Here is a 15,380-nt window from a genome sequence, read left to right on the forward strand (position 1 = left end):
CTGTTAGACATTGCAATTTGTTTGTTGGCAACTCAGGTTAAGTCTATGATCTACCAGGGACAATTCAGGAAGTGAACAAGCACGGCAACACCATTCTAGAGCAAAATGCTTCTTTAGGCACACATTAGGATGCTATCTGAACAAACTAGGTAAAGCAGGTACAGTCACAGGGCTTCTCAGCCAAATTGCCAAGCAACTATTATCACACAGTGAGACATTCATGTGTTGCCATATAGCTCTCTTAACGTTTGTGTCTTTTCTTGGCCATTCCTTTGACCAGGCCAACAAAAAATACAAGTAAAAATCGATTAGCATTAAATTCTACAAGACTTAGAATCCAGTAGATGCAATGCATGAACTTTGATCAGAAGATGCCAAACTTGTTTAATACTGTTGTTACAGCACAAGGAATACGTTGCTTTTATAGAGACAAACTCCTTTGCCCCTGTTAATAGGCTTGCTTAGAGAGCTATGAGGTTTCAGAAGCAAGGCCTACCTACCTTTGCAATGTGTCACACGACGCTTCCCTTGTGGTTTACAGAGACAGAGATAGAAGTGCTAGATAAAGATGCATTCAAGAACAGTCAGGCTCACCTAAATCCCTGCTCTATGGATTCCCCAGTTGTATTCTTTTACGTACCATTCAGGTAACACAGTGTTTTGTTCACACAAGCAGTATGAACCATCTTGAGATATGGACAAGGTGTTTATAAGGTGTATATATATCCTAGGTTCTACATGTAAAAGTATGTACTAACCATAATTTAAACTCCAAATCATGATTTGTGCAGTTTCCCCTCTTCCCCTCCCTTTGATGAGAGTCCCAGGATGCTATCCCAAACAAGTGGCATGTGATGGCACATGAATGTTCAAAACTGTTTTTTCTTTTTATTATTCAGATAATAACACCCCAGAACACTTTGCTACAACTGTGCTTTGCAAACCAGCTTCAAACCATGGGCAGTAAATTACATTGTGCTAGCATAAGCGACCTCTAGCATAATGCCAATAGTGTTTGTTTGTTTGTTTGTTTGTTTCATTTCTATACCACCCAATAGCCGAAGCTCTCTGGGCGGTTCACAAAAATTAAAACCAAACAACACACAATAAAACAATTTAAAATATATAGAACATTAAAACCACAATATTAATTGGTGGTTCCCTGAAAACCTGTCGCGCTAGAACATAATTTACGTTAATGCTTGTATCAACTTGGATAGCACCCCTTATTTGCAACTCCTGATTTGGTGGCCACTCATAAAACATGGTTTGTCAGATGGTGGTTTGGTGTTATGTCTGACATAACATTAGCAACCATTCCCACGGTGGCTAAAAGTTGAAAATTGCAAGTAATGCTGCTGGTTTTATTTGGGATTGCCCATGTGAGGTGCATATTTAGAATTGTCTGTGTAGACATCTATGTTACATCGCCAAGAGGTAAGGAAGATTTCTCCACGTGTTAGATGTGGTAGAATGATTGTAAGTATGGGCTCAGTAACTGATAGTCTCTTCAACTGACTGAACTGCATTTAACATTTTGTGCTTCTACCCAACAATGAGTTGCATACAGTGGTGTCCGCCAGCAGAACACTGCTAGCAACATGGATTCACCCTTCCTGCTGCAGCCTCCTGCATACCCTTCAAATATGCTCCATAGGAGTAAAGAGCACAAGGAGAAGTCATGTGGCGCAAGGGGAAATCTGGTCACGTGACGTTGGATGTAGCCCAACAGCAGGATGTAGCCCTCTTTCGAAGGGAATATTTATTTAAGCATTATTATTATATCATTTGCATGGAAGAAAGTATGTATTTTAGAAAGAAAATCAGGCTATATTTTGAATTTTTAAAAATCTCCCTTTGGTTTTAAATTTAAATTTCCCCCACTAAATTTGAAGTTCGAGATCAGGCTAACATTAATTAAACCACCAATTTTCAGTTCTAACCTTTCTGGGAAAGTATGGAATCAAGAGCCATTATTTTGGCAAATGCATGTTGCCAACCCCATGTTGCCAAGATAATAATTGGGGGTGGGCAGGCACTGACAGAAGAGGATCAGCAGGTGGGATAGAGGGTGCTTAACCCCTCCCATGCCTGCCAATTCTCACACACACACTGTTTCCCCTGCCCAACTAGGCTGACTTCCTGTTTTGGAGCTAGTCTGGTGAGAGGAGGACAAAAACTTCTGTAGGGACATTATAAGGGGGCAGGGGGCAAGTAAAGCACCCCATTCCTGACTGTCAATTCTCCTTTGCAAATGCTTCTCCCAACTAGCTAACACAGGATTAAATGTGTTTGCAAAAAGAAGAGACAGAAAACATGGGAAAATATTTTAACAAAAAATATTAAATTCCTTACATTTAATATAAGCATTTTTCTTATTCTAAAAATGATCAGTTCATAAAAAGAAAAAGATGGTGTCCTTGGTTTAGAGGATGATTCAGTCATCGTGCTAAATTCAGTGGAACAATTCACATGTTTTAAACTGATTCTGGGGCTCAAGACTGTGATTTGCAAGCCAAAAAGATAGAACCTAGATAGGTTGCCTTCTCTGGTTGCATTCACGCTTAACACTGAAAACCCAGTTTAGCATTTAAATATAGGAAGTTGCCTTATACCGAGTCAGAACATTGGTTCATCTACCTTAGATATTGTCTTAATATTGTCTACACTGACTGACAGCAGCTCCCAAGGGTTTCAGCAGGAATCTTTCTAGCCGTACCTGAAGACGTTGAAGGATCTGGGACCATCTGCATGAAAAGCATGTGCTCTGCGACTAAGCTACATCCCTTCCCCTACTGAGACAGCATTGCTGAGCGGAACACCACATACCAATCTCTCTCTCTCCCTTTACATCGGGTAGGCAGAAGGTAGATCTCCAGGCTTTTGGACTTCACCTCCCAGAAGCCCTGAAAGCTGGCCAATGATCAGAAATACTGGAAGTCCAAAACCTCTGGAGATCTACTTTCTGCCCATCCCAGCTTTCCATGACCCTTTAATGCATGGTAGCCGTTAAACATGCAGAAGCAATCATATAATGGGTTATAGAATACATTGAATTCTTTAACATAGAGTTTTAGCACACCCCTGTAAAATCGCAATTCTGCCCATATATTATTGACCAAGCTGTTAAGCTAAGCTGGTGCAATTTATCACTAAAGATGAGTGCCCTGTGGGTGCCAATTGTGCAAAAACTAAAAACAGCAACTGGGTATGAATTATGTAGATCCACTGAGAATTTCACATGAAGGAACTTAGTAATGATAATGGTGCATGGAGTAATATAATCTGACTGAACTGTGGCTTTGTACATACCTGTAACAAATTCTAAAGACCGCAGGTTTTTTTTTGGTTTTTTTTTTCATTTTCTCCTATGCACATGCCTTTACCATGGTTTTCCTATGTGGGTGGTCAGAAACCATAAATATAGGTGTATAGCTATTTTTTTGTCAGTGTGTGCATGCATGTGTGTCTGTGTATGTGTTCCTGGAAATGAGCCTCTTGAGTGCGCACCTGTAGTTATAAGGAGGCTAACCAACCTAGGAAAAACTGTGCACTTCTTAGGTTTATATTTACATGTAACATTTCTATTGTACATTCTTTCAAGGAGCTCAGAAACACTTAAATGAGGATCCCAGCGGCCTTGTACAAATACTACTTAGTTTCAAACAGAATTATGTCAGACATTAGGTCATTCATTCTTTGAGCATGACAAGCAAATGTCTGAATCTACCCTAAATCCCAACGTTGTAAGGTTCTTATGCTGGTTTATTTCAACAAAATGTAAAACTGTTTATTGCCACTTGTTAATCATTGTAATGTTGATTAGGGGCAGAATTTTGGGATCAAACTGTAATAAGCTTTGCTAAGCAGTCTCCTGCTTTTAAACATTCATACCCATGATTAGAAAAAGGTTATAATATCACACACACAAAATCTTTACTGAGGAATAGAGAAAGCAAAACAATTACCTGCACTGAACATTGGTTCCTTAGGCTTGCTGTGAAAATAATAAAAAAATATCTTTTTAACGTGACTGAGCTGCTCATCTTTCCTTCCAACCCCCCTCCCCTTATCTACCCTCCATAACAGGGAGAATCAGCAGAATCACCATTTCCTTTTTATTCCTCCCTCTCCTTTGCTTCCCTTATTCACAATGCTACCAAGTCATGCTGATTATCCCTATACAAAACTGTAAAAATCTGTCTCTTCCTCACCATCCTTTCTGCTAAAACTCTGGCTCATGTTCTTGTGCTCATGCTCTTGTATTCTCCTGCCTTGACTACTGCAATCTTTGCTGGCCTTCTGACATAGTCATTTCTCTTCCATCCAAAATTATGCTGTCAAAATCATTCACATTTCTCAACACCAGGACCATCTGATGCCTTTCTTCAACCCCAATAAAGGCTTTCCATCCCCTTCTGCACCTATTACAAGCTCATTGTCCATAGCCTCACCCCACCCTATCTTTCTGCTCTTATTTTACATTATATCCATGGGCATCTCTACACCAGCCTAAAATCCTGCATTTAAAATGGGTCTTTCTTCATTAAGTAAGTAAGTAAGTAAATTTATTAATCACCCATCTGGCTGGTCACCCAGCTGCTCTGGGCGATGTACAAAGTATATAATAGAACAATTTAAAACAATAAAATTCTACAATAGAAACACCATATTTCTAAAAATACCCTTACCCATCCAAAATGCCTGCCTTGAACAACCACATTTTTAAGGGATGGCGGAAGCTCATTAAAGAGGGGGCATGGTGGAGTTCCCTAGGGAGGGAGTTCCACAGAGTGGGGGCCACCACAGAGAAGGCCCTCTCCCTCGTCCCCACCAGCCTAGCTGTCCTGGCTGATGGGCAGAGAGAAGGCCATCCAAGGCTGATCTTGTTGAGCGGCCTGTCTGGTTGCTGGAGGTGCTCCTTAAGATAGGCTGGGACGGAACCATATAGGGTTTTAAAGGTCAAAACTAACACCTTGAATTTGGCTCAGAAAACAACTGGAAACCAGTGCAACTCCTTCAGCATCACTCCAGTGTCTGCCTTTAATCAGGCGAGCCTCCGCGTTCTGTACCAGCTGCAGCTTCCGAACCACCTTCAAGGGTAACCCCATGTAGAGCGCATTACAGTAGTCTAAATGAGAGGAGACCAGGGCATGTACTACCGATGGGAGCAGGTGGTCGGGAAGGAAGGGGTGCAGCCGCAGTATCAGATGGAGTTGATACAGTACTGCCAGCTCACAGCTGACACCTGAGCCTCCATGGACAGCTGGGAGTCCAAAATGACCCCACGCTGTGGACCTGGTCTCTCAAGGGTAGCCGTACCCCATTCAACACCAAGTCAACATCCCCCAACCTCCTCTTGTCTCCCACCAAAAGTACCTCGGTCATGTCAAGGTTCAGCTTCAGCTTATTCCTACCCATCCAGCCACTCACCGTCTCCAGATGTTTGGACAGGGCCAACCTTGGTGAAGATTTGAAAGAGAGATAGAGCTGCGTGTCATCTGCATATTGATGACACCACACCTCAAACCTCCTGATGATAGCCCCCAGTGGCTTCACATAGATGTTAAATAGCATCGGGGAGAGGACAGAACCCTGTGGTACCCCACAAGTGAGCGGCCACGGGTCCGACACCTCCTCTCCCAGTGCTACCCTCTGGTACCTGCCGGAGAGGAAGGACCGGAACCACCACAATACAGTGTCTCCAATGCCCAACCCCTCCAGGCGGTCCAGGAGGATACCGTGGTCAATGGTATCAAAAGCCGCTGAGAGGTCAAGAACAAGGAAGGAGCATTCGCCCCTATCCAGAGACCTTCTCATATCATCCACCAAGGCGACCAAGGCCGTTTCTGTCCCATACCCAGGCCTGAAGCCCAAATGAAATGGATCTAGATAATCGGCTTCTTCCAAGTGTGCCTTCAACTGCATCGCCACCACCTGCTCAATCACCTTGAACTTGGGAATCCAAGGAGGGCTTCTTTAAGAGTGGTATTATTACTGCCCCCTTGAGGGCTGCTGGCATCACTCCCTCCTCAAGGGAGGAGTTCACCACTGCCCTGATCCCCTCACCCAATCCCTCTCTGCAGCCCATAATGAGCCAAGATGGGCAAGGATCAAGTAAGCAGGTGGTCGGCCTTACAGATGAAAGCACCTTGCCCACTTCATCAGCAGGAAGAAGCTGGAACCGATCCCACAAAACCGGTTTGCCACAGACCGCCCCTTGCTCACTAACTGTATCCCCAGCACACGGAATAACACGCCTAATCCTATCTATTTTATCTGCAAAGTGCCTTGCCCAAGGCCTCACAGGAGGCTTTAGAATGCTCCAGTGGTTCCAGAGCCAGTGGACCGACCAGACTCTGGACCACTTGGAACAGCCTCCTAGGCAGCACTCTGCGGACGCAATAGAGGAAGCATAATATTCCTTTTTTGCTGCCTTCACTGCCACGTGATATGCTGAAGATACAGCTCTAGCCCGTGTCTGATCGTCTTTGGAGCGAGACTTCCGTCACCGGTGCTCTAGCCGTCTCACCTCCTGTTTCAAAGCTCGTAACTGCGGATTGGGAGAGAGGAAGAAATGAGACAGTGTAGGTGAAGCTGCTTTGCAGATGGGGAGGGAAAGCAATGAACTGAGCAGCACCAGAAAGAAATCGAAAATGGTGTGGCAATGTGCCCGCCTTCCTCAGACCAACAAGCAGTATTTCCAGAAAGGGAAGTGAAGGATGTGGGGCAGGGAGAAAATGGTGCAGTCCGAGCCCTGTTCAGGGGGAGAGGGCGTTTCAGAGCCACCCAATCTAATGCCCCAGTGATTGCAGCATTCCAGCCACCCACCAGGGTCTCGACCAAGTGGCCATTGGCGTGCTCCAGAGAATCCCCAAGCACTTTCAGGAATCCATTCAGATCCATAAGATGCCTGGGGAGGACCATTTTAATGGGTCCTCCACCCCTGTGGAGGGGTTGTGGAACCGAGAAGTCTATCACCACCAGAGAGTGATCTGACCATGACAAGGGGGTGGTGGATATACCCCCGACTTCCAGATCACTCCCCACTTCTCCAGAAACAAGCACAAGATCTAGCGCATGACCGGCTACATGGGTGGGCCCAGATGGAATAGGGTGCAGCTCCCAGGAAGCCATGGTCTCCATGAAGTCCCAAGGTGCCCCTGTGAGGACAGCCTCTGAATGTACGTTGAAGTCTCCCAACACCAACAAGTTAGGGGATTGCACATGAACATCAGAGACCACCTCAAGCACCTCGGCCAGGGAGTCAGTCATGCAGCAGGGTGGATGGTACACGAGCAGAATCCCCAGACTGCCCTTCAGGCCCAACCTCCAGTACATGCACTCAGCAACCTTGGTCTCCCGGAGAGGGGTTCTGATGATGATCAAGGACTCTCGGTAAATAGCAGCCACTCCCCCTCCCCGATCCCCAGCCCTCGGCTGCTGTGCATACGAAAATCCGGCTGGACACGTGACCCGCTTCTGTTTTAAATGCACGATCACAATGACTCCCCTTTTTCACCCGCGTCCTGTCCCCCTCCTTCTCCCCGTATCTGAGTCTTCCATTATCTTTCATTGATCTCGCTCCTCTTCTTGCCACTTTTCCTCTTTTCACAGAGGGCACTCAAGTGAACCCAACAGGGTAATTTGATAGTTTATTATCTGCGATCTATTTAAAAACGGAACAAAGGGCATTTAGTGTAGGAGACACCTTGGAGGGTCATGGCATCATGTAAAGAGCTGCAAACCTCCATGAAGGAGCAATCTCAATTGCAGGATAAAAGCTCCGTGTGAAGGAAGCCCATGACAGGAAACTTCATTTCTACAACTGTACCACCCTGAGCTATCAAAACATCTCCTGTTGTCTGAAATGACTCCATTCTCACACTTGCTGCTCCATTCCAGACACTTCTCTTCCTTCTGGACTATTATGTGGTGCCACCTCTCTCTCTCTTCCTCCAAATCCCTCCTCAAAACCCACCATTTCCTAAAGCATTTGACTTAACTCCTTACTCCCACAGAAATGTAGTCTAGAAATTATATCCTATGCATGTTTACCACTGAGTTTAAATAGAACTTCCTCCCAAATAAGTCCACATAGGACTGCTGCCTGGGTACTTGGATACCTGATAAAGTCTCATTTAGGAGGTGCTTCTAAATGAGGTTTATCCTGCAATAGCCTTAGCCTGAAATAGCCCTGCAATAGTAAAACTGAGTTTTATGGGGACGTATTTGATTCTCCCCACTCTGAATGATTGTGCTATCCTTACCTGTAACTGCATTTGTTTGCATTCATTGCTGGATAGCCTTTCCTATCTCATTATTTCCTTCTCTGTCTCGTCACTCTTGCTACTTACTCCACTTCTTTTGTTGTCTTCTACCACTGTCAAATGTAGTTTGTAACTTTCTCAGGGCTGAGACCTGTCTTTTTGCTTATACCAGTCTGTAAGGTGTCATGTACATGGAATTGAATATTATTTTAATAACGACAGCAACAACAACAAAAGTGTGGCTAGCCTTAAGAGCGATGTGGATGTAATGACAGCTACTTTCCATACCTTTCACTGTTCTTTTTACCACTAGATGAACTGCTTGTGGATCCAGCACGATTGCGGCTGCCTTTGGAATCTCCATAGCTTTCCCTTCGACCTCCAGGAGACACACGTTCAGCTGAGTTGGTTCTTTTGACGGTGCTAACAGAAAAGGAAGGATATACATTTATGCACATAATGCATTATTCTGAGCCTGCACATCAAGCTCTTCAAATGTACAATCCCCAAACAGTAATCTATCTTGAGTTGAAATTACTAATCCATCTTTTGGAAACGTGGAGGGAACATGCAGAAATTTGTATTTAAATTAGTGCTTCAGGGTATATAACCTCTAGCTGCTAGCAAAAGTGAAAATAATATAGAAACAAAATGGCCATATATAAAATTTAGGATCATATTCTGGTCTCAGTCATTGTTAGGGATGCATGGACATCCTATAGTTTGATCTGAAAAGGGCCAAACCTTTGCAAGTGCCCAGAAGGGCTTCTCCCTGGCAAAATTTGACACAAATAGCAACACTTTCCTGCTGGGGATTGCTGGGATTTGTGGCTCCAGCCATATTAGAAAAGGATACTGCACCATCGATTTAGAGCACTGGCCACGACCTTTCCCGCTGCCATAAGTAAGTTGTTGGCTTTGGAGGGGTGGGGGAGGGTGGGTAGGAGGTGGCAGACCTCAGCACTTGAAGTTTGAAACAAGCAGGCCCTGTTTGACTGAGCCTGCTTACAAGGAATGTTGTGATTTTTCACATCCCAGTCATGATCGCCAGCCTTGAACAAACCCATTCAACAACAAGCGAGGGGTGAGAAAGTATTTGTTCTTAGTGAGCAAGAATGCTCAGGGAGGGAAGCTGCATTACAGCAGTTAAATCAGGCTGCCAGAAAAACCTGGGATAGATTTTTGGGAGAGTGTCTGTGTTCTCTGAATGGCATGTGAAAGAGTTTTTCCCTGCCTCACATCCTTCACTTCCCTTTCTGGAAATACTACTTGTTGGTCTGAGGAAGGCGGGCACATTGCCACACCATTTTTGATTTCTTTCTGGTGCTGCTCAGTTCATTGCTTTCCCTCCCCATCTGCAAAGCAGCTTCACCTACACTGTCTCATTTCCCCCTCTCTCCCAGCACTATTCTCCTCCTAGAAATCTACAGCAGCAGCTAAAGAAACATTGAAACCCACTTAAAGAACCTTTGCAAGTCCAGCTACCACCCCTCACCTTGGAGAAAATATTCCTTCCAAATACGTCCCCCAGTCAACAAGCTCCTGTGCCACTTCATTCTAACTGCAGGTAGATTTTTTTTTAAGAACAAGGAAGGTTTGATTTGAAAATTGACTGAGTGGGCAATTTCAAAGCTCCCTTTTACTTCCCTTGTTTTGTCTTCTGGAAGCTGATTATGAAACAACAAAAAATATTGGGTTGTGAAGGGGAGCTGCTGCAGGGAAGGAAGAAACATCTGTAGTGGATTTCTTTGGGAGAGAGGGAAAAAATGATTACTGTGAATGTTGGGGCTTGCCTGGGAAGTGGGGGCAATGTTTACTTTTTCAAAAAGAGAACTAAAGAGATTTAAGCTTAAGGGAACAATGCCAAGTATACTTTTAGCTCTTTCCCTTAATTCTGTGGAAGGGACAGGCTGCCACTTGCTGGGTGGAAAGGCACTCTGCATGTATTAAGAGGCACATTTACTATATATTTCCTGGCTAATATAAATAATTTTGCCTACTAAATGAAGACATAATTTGTGAACCCCTAATGTCAATATAATAAACCAAGACATAATTTGTGGACCCCTGATGCCAAGGTAATAAGTGGCACTCCATGTAAGAATAGAAGCATATGCATATGGGCCTATGCTTCCAACTGTTAATGAACTTAAACTAAACTTGGTTAGATGTCGTATGGTACAAAGGCGGGTTAATGAATTATCATAATGTTAATTTGTTTAAAATATATCAACACTCTGGATTGCTCTCATTCAGTGATTTAAGCCACAATGTGACAAGCTTGCACTGTAGCATGCTCAGCAGGACTTTGGATTTCTGGTGGGGAGGTTTACTAGCAGCACTTTCCCTTTAGCAAACTGATTTGGAAAATAGGAAGGACTTTAAAAAATAATTTGTGATACTGCCTGCAGCCTGGGTAGTAATCAAAATCCCATGGGTACACACAAACCCACAGTCACATGACTAAGGAAGGGCTTACATATGGGAACACTGGACGGACCTTTGCCCATTTGGTCAGAAAACTTTCTTGAGTTTGGTCCTTGAGGATAACTCAAAGACTACACAGTTGGGGGCTCCCATAGGACTATAAATTTTCCTATGAGCAGGGCTTTGCATCTAGGTCTTAGATGAAAAACAGCAAAAACTGTCTAGGGAGCTTCAAACTGGCAAACCCCAAAACTGGTAAGGTTTCATTGCAAGTATATGGGCTACAACATACTTAGAACATGTATTCATAAAGGCATTTGGATTAGCAGTGAATCCTCACTAAGAAGCAAGAAATGTTAGTAGAGAAGCAGGAAATCAAATTAATGCTTCCTAAAATGTAAAGTGAATGTTAATGTGCAGGTTACAAGAATTTAATTTGGGTTTTTTTCTTTCAACTACTCAAGTTTCAAATTATTACTACAACTGTACACTACTAATGATGTAAGATCCTATTTTCATCATGAACTATAGGAGACAGACAGATACAACATATTACAATACTAGAAAGAATCCCTCACCTTAGAGCAGTTTTTTTCAGTTTGCATGCATTGAGAAGACTCACAGACCTGCTTAATCCATGAATGAGAAGTGCATAAACAAAGCAGAATAAAAGTGAATGCAGTAAAATAAGAATGTAAGAACAAAGAACATTTATAAAAAATGTTACAATACGAGACATACATTTCATGCAGTCAGCATATTACATGAAGCAGGATTAAGGAACCACATCGTTTAACAGGTTCCTTGACCATTCAAGCTAACCATTGCTTATGGCACCTTGAACAAAAGATGCTGAGGGTTTTACAAAGAGTTTGCAAAGCACTTTAGCATATAACTCAGCTCGAAGCAATGTTTTCTGTATGCAGACATCTCAGGATCTTTTTGTTTTAAAGTAAAAAAAATTGATGAAAAAAACAGCAGTAGTCAATAGAGGACAGACAGGAAACTCAACACTAGAGCAGCAACGGGAGAAAAGAAGACGAGAGTATAAATTATACACCCAGAAAGACACACAAATAATGAATGATGGTGTATAATTATTTGAAATGCCAGATATTCAAAATATCTTCACAGTGTTTCAGACAAGAAATGAAACCAATACTCTCTGGTCATTGTAACAGAATATGGATCACTGAGAACAGTAAGATAAAAAGGGGTTAGCCATATGCAGGAGCAAGAGCCTCTTTTAAAAGTTTCAGTAGCCCGCAAGGACATGATTGTTTAAAAAAACAGAAGCATTCAATAAGTCAGGGCAAATTTTCCTACCTTGAGAATATAATCAGCACAGTTTATAACAAGGAATAACGGATAATACTATTTTCTAGGAATATAAGCTACCTCTCTTTCACTTGTGTAATTAGCATTATTTTGTAAAGAGTGGGAAGGTTGACCTAAATAAGAGGAATGCCAGTGTTGTATTAGTATGACTCATTGGATTTGCAAGACTGGCCCAAAGATGTCAATGGAATATGCTTTAGGATTCTATTTAATTAAGTTTCAGAACACAGTAAGTCATACTGAACCAGACCAAAGGCCTATCTAGTCCAGCATTCTGTTCATACAGTGGCCAACCAAGTGTAAGAATACCATAAAATATTAGCCATATTAGTCCCTTGAGTTTACTCACGTTGTCAGTGCCAAACTATGTCTCTCCATTTCCCCCTTCAACCTTGGCTTTTTCTCTCTGGCCCAGTTTAGACAACATTCTACCCTACCTTCTCCCTAAAATCCAGCACATGTAGGCCCAAATCACATGACTCACTCATGGACTGGGTAATATGTGATTTGGCCACACAAAGATCTGTGTATACTGAAGATTCAGCTCACACATCACGCTCCAGGATCTGGGGATCCTGGAGGCAGGACAGGTAACTATGATCTTGATCCCCCACCCCACTAACTAGGCACAGTGAAAACGGTGTGTATAACCATCCAAATTTATACCCCACACACACACACACACACACACAGCAGTTGCTTCCCAACAGTTTGATCCCATACTACTGTGGAGTATGTATGTGTGAATGCTGAGCCCTTGTAGATTACTATTTTTCACCTGATTGGCACCATGCGGTGTGGGACTGCACCAGGTAGAAGTGGCTGCCTTACAGTTAGGTGGGTGAGAGCATACTTACCGTAGGGAACCTGAACTATCTGTAATCAAAGCAGCATGCTTTCCAAGACCTGACTGCCCCAATCACATGCTTTGGTATTGGGCACAAAATATGTACGTGCCCAGGGACTTAGGGCATCTTCGGAGGCCCTCCTCTAGGTGATCTCACTAAAGTTAGGCATGGGTGACTATAAGAGAAACATCCTTCTCAGTTGGGCTGCCCTGTTTATGGAATGCCCTCCCCAGGAAGGCTTACCTGGGTCTACGCTGTTATTGTTTTGGCACCAGGCAACACATTTCTCTTCTCCCAACCATTTTATATTTTTAGATATTTATTATTGTTATTTCATTTTCCCAGGCCTTTAAAATTTTATTGCATTTGTTGTTTTTAATCTATTTTATTGTATGAGCTGCCCTGAAAGCCCTTTGTTATATGGTGAATTAGAAATATAATAAATAAACAAACAAAAAAATACATTCAATGTCCTGAAGACTGCAAAGGCAGGCAGGCCTAAAGGTTTGTGGGCAATTCCTGGTGAAATATCAGAAGCTTCCAGGAGGTGGAGGGCAGGGGATGAACAGCATTCCTTGCTGTCAGAGAATAATGCTTACTACCTTACATAGTTCTTTCTCCCCCCACCCCCACCATGATTCATAGAAGCAGAAATAGCCACAGAATCAATCTGCAGAAGTTAAAAGAGGTCACAGAATACAGGTTTTTTGGAACACAGATTTGGTGGCCAAGATTTTAGCACAGTGTATGTACAGCCCTATGTGAGATGCATGTTTGAACTACACTATCTTTGCCAAACGCCTACTTGTCCCAAGACTCAGTTACTCCAGCAAAGCCAAAGTCAAGGCTGGTCTTATTTTGGTATGCTCATGTATGAGTAGAAAATGGAGAAGACATGGAGAATGATGCTGTGACTAGAATTTTGGGTTTGGACATAGATACCCCAGTTCAAGCCCAGCTCCACAAATAAAGCTTGTTGGGCACACTTGGGCAACTCAGCATTACTCAGGTTCACTTATCCCGCAGGATTGCTGAGTGACTAAAATGCCATTCTGAGATCCTTGGAGGAAGAGTGAAATACAAAAAAAAAAAAGTGTTACATATGGGACACCTTTCATGTTATTAACGAGAATGTAATGAAGGGGATTGAGCCAGCTTGGTTTCACAGCCCGGGCAGACTGAAACAGTCCCCTTTGTGCTTGGCTCTGATGTGTGCATGCTCTCCCCATCTGGTGAAAGCGTGCATGCACCAAAGCCTCCCTGGCCCAGACACTGGGTGGAGGAACAATCCTCTACCTAGTACCTTCAGCCAGGGAAGCATTTAGCATGCTGCTTGCCCTCCCAATTGGGAAGGTGAACACCATGCTATGTAAGGGAAATCCCCACGGTTATTTCTAATCTGTGATTGGAGATAAAGCTGGGATTCCCCTCTAGCACCATGCAGGGGAATTCCCACTTTATTTCTAATCACATGTTGGATTCCGCTCCCTGCCTCCTCCATAAGCCCCTGGTAACCTCCAGGGGGTGGAGCTTGGGGAGTGGAGTGGGAGGACCTACAGAAGGAGCCCAAGCTTCCACAGGCCAGGTGGAAATCATTTCTGGTGTAATCCCTTCGCTATTCACTTCACAGTTGAGTGTCAGTTCCTGACTCCCTTCATCTTCCTTCCAAGAAAACAGGGATACCTTTGGCCTTGGTTCTGTACAGCAACACAATTCTGCTTAAAAATAATGGCCACTGATGGCTTTTAAGTGTAATGTGAGAATCAAAATTTATTTTGAGGGCCTGGATGCAATGTCAGATCTTGCAAAGATCCATCAAAGACCAGCCTAGACAGAAGTGGACATGATAGATAGTGGAATAAGGAAAGAGATGTGCAAGGGAAATGTGCCTTAAACAGCATAGTATAAATCTTTCCTGCAAACAGCACACAAAATTATCAGCTACAATGAAGTAAATAGAATTAAGCAAAATAATTAAAATACATGTTAAAAAGAACTGAATGTTTAAAAATCACCATTCACATAAAATCTGGGAACATCCCAAATATGCTAAGGCTATTCTATTAATGTAGCAAATGTTTACTAACAGGTAACTTTCCAGGTGCCTGATGAAAGCACTGCGGTAGTTCACCCTGAGGTTAAGAATGCTTGCCTAGAGCCAACAATTTAAGAATCACTGGAAGTGCCATTAATACCCAACTGATGTGCCTCAACTCCCTACTCCTCAATTCAAATAAATTATTCAGAAGTGATATATCAGTAATTGATATCAGCTGTGAGAGGAAGCTGGCTTGTACAGAGTCAGACCATTGGTCCATCTAGCTCAGTACTGTCTCCACTGACTGGCAGCAACTCTTCTTCATTTCCTACAGGAGTCTTTTCCAGTCCTACCTGGAGATGCCAGGGACTGAACCTGGGATCTTTTGTATGCAAAGCATGGAGCTACAGCCCATCCGCAAATCTTGTGATAGACAAGATTGAGTATACAATATATTTC

At 43.2% G+C, this 15,380-nt stretch overlaps 1 protein-coding gene across 11 annotated transcripts in view; it reads right to left on the bottom strand.

Annotated features, from left to right (window-relative positions):
* The window catches only part of EML1 (EMAP like 1), a 213,462-nt gene that overhangs the window by 60,121 nt on the left and 137,961 nt on the right, over positions 1-15,380 (bottom strand). For 5 of the 11 annotated variants that reach the window (XM_084838920.1, XM_084838934.1, XM_084838911.1 and 2 more), the window contains 3 exons: positions 11,276-11,323; positions 8,559-8,693; positions 3,969-3,997 (listed from right to left, as the gene is read on the bottom strand). In XM_084838920.1, the coding sequence (XP_084695046.1) occupies positions 3,969-3,997; positions 8,559-8,693; positions 11,276-11,323 (212 nt within the window). Of the gene's footprint in view, positions 1-500; positions 528-3,968; positions 3,998-8,558; positions 8,694-11,275; positions 11,324-12,384; positions 12,492-15,380 lie in introns of those variants that run through there. The other 6 variants (XM_084838943.1, XM_084838926.1, XM_084838964.1 and 3 more) reach the window with 4 other exon arrangements.

Source organism: Heloderma suspectum, chromosome 1 (genome assembly GCF_057233095.1).
Source record: "Heloderma suspectum isolate Gila_16-S chromosome 1, 16-S_ref, whole genome shotgun sequence".
Taxonomy (NCBI): Eukaryota; Metazoa; Chordata; class Lepidosauria; order Squamata; family Helodermatidae; genus Heloderma; species Heloderma suspectum.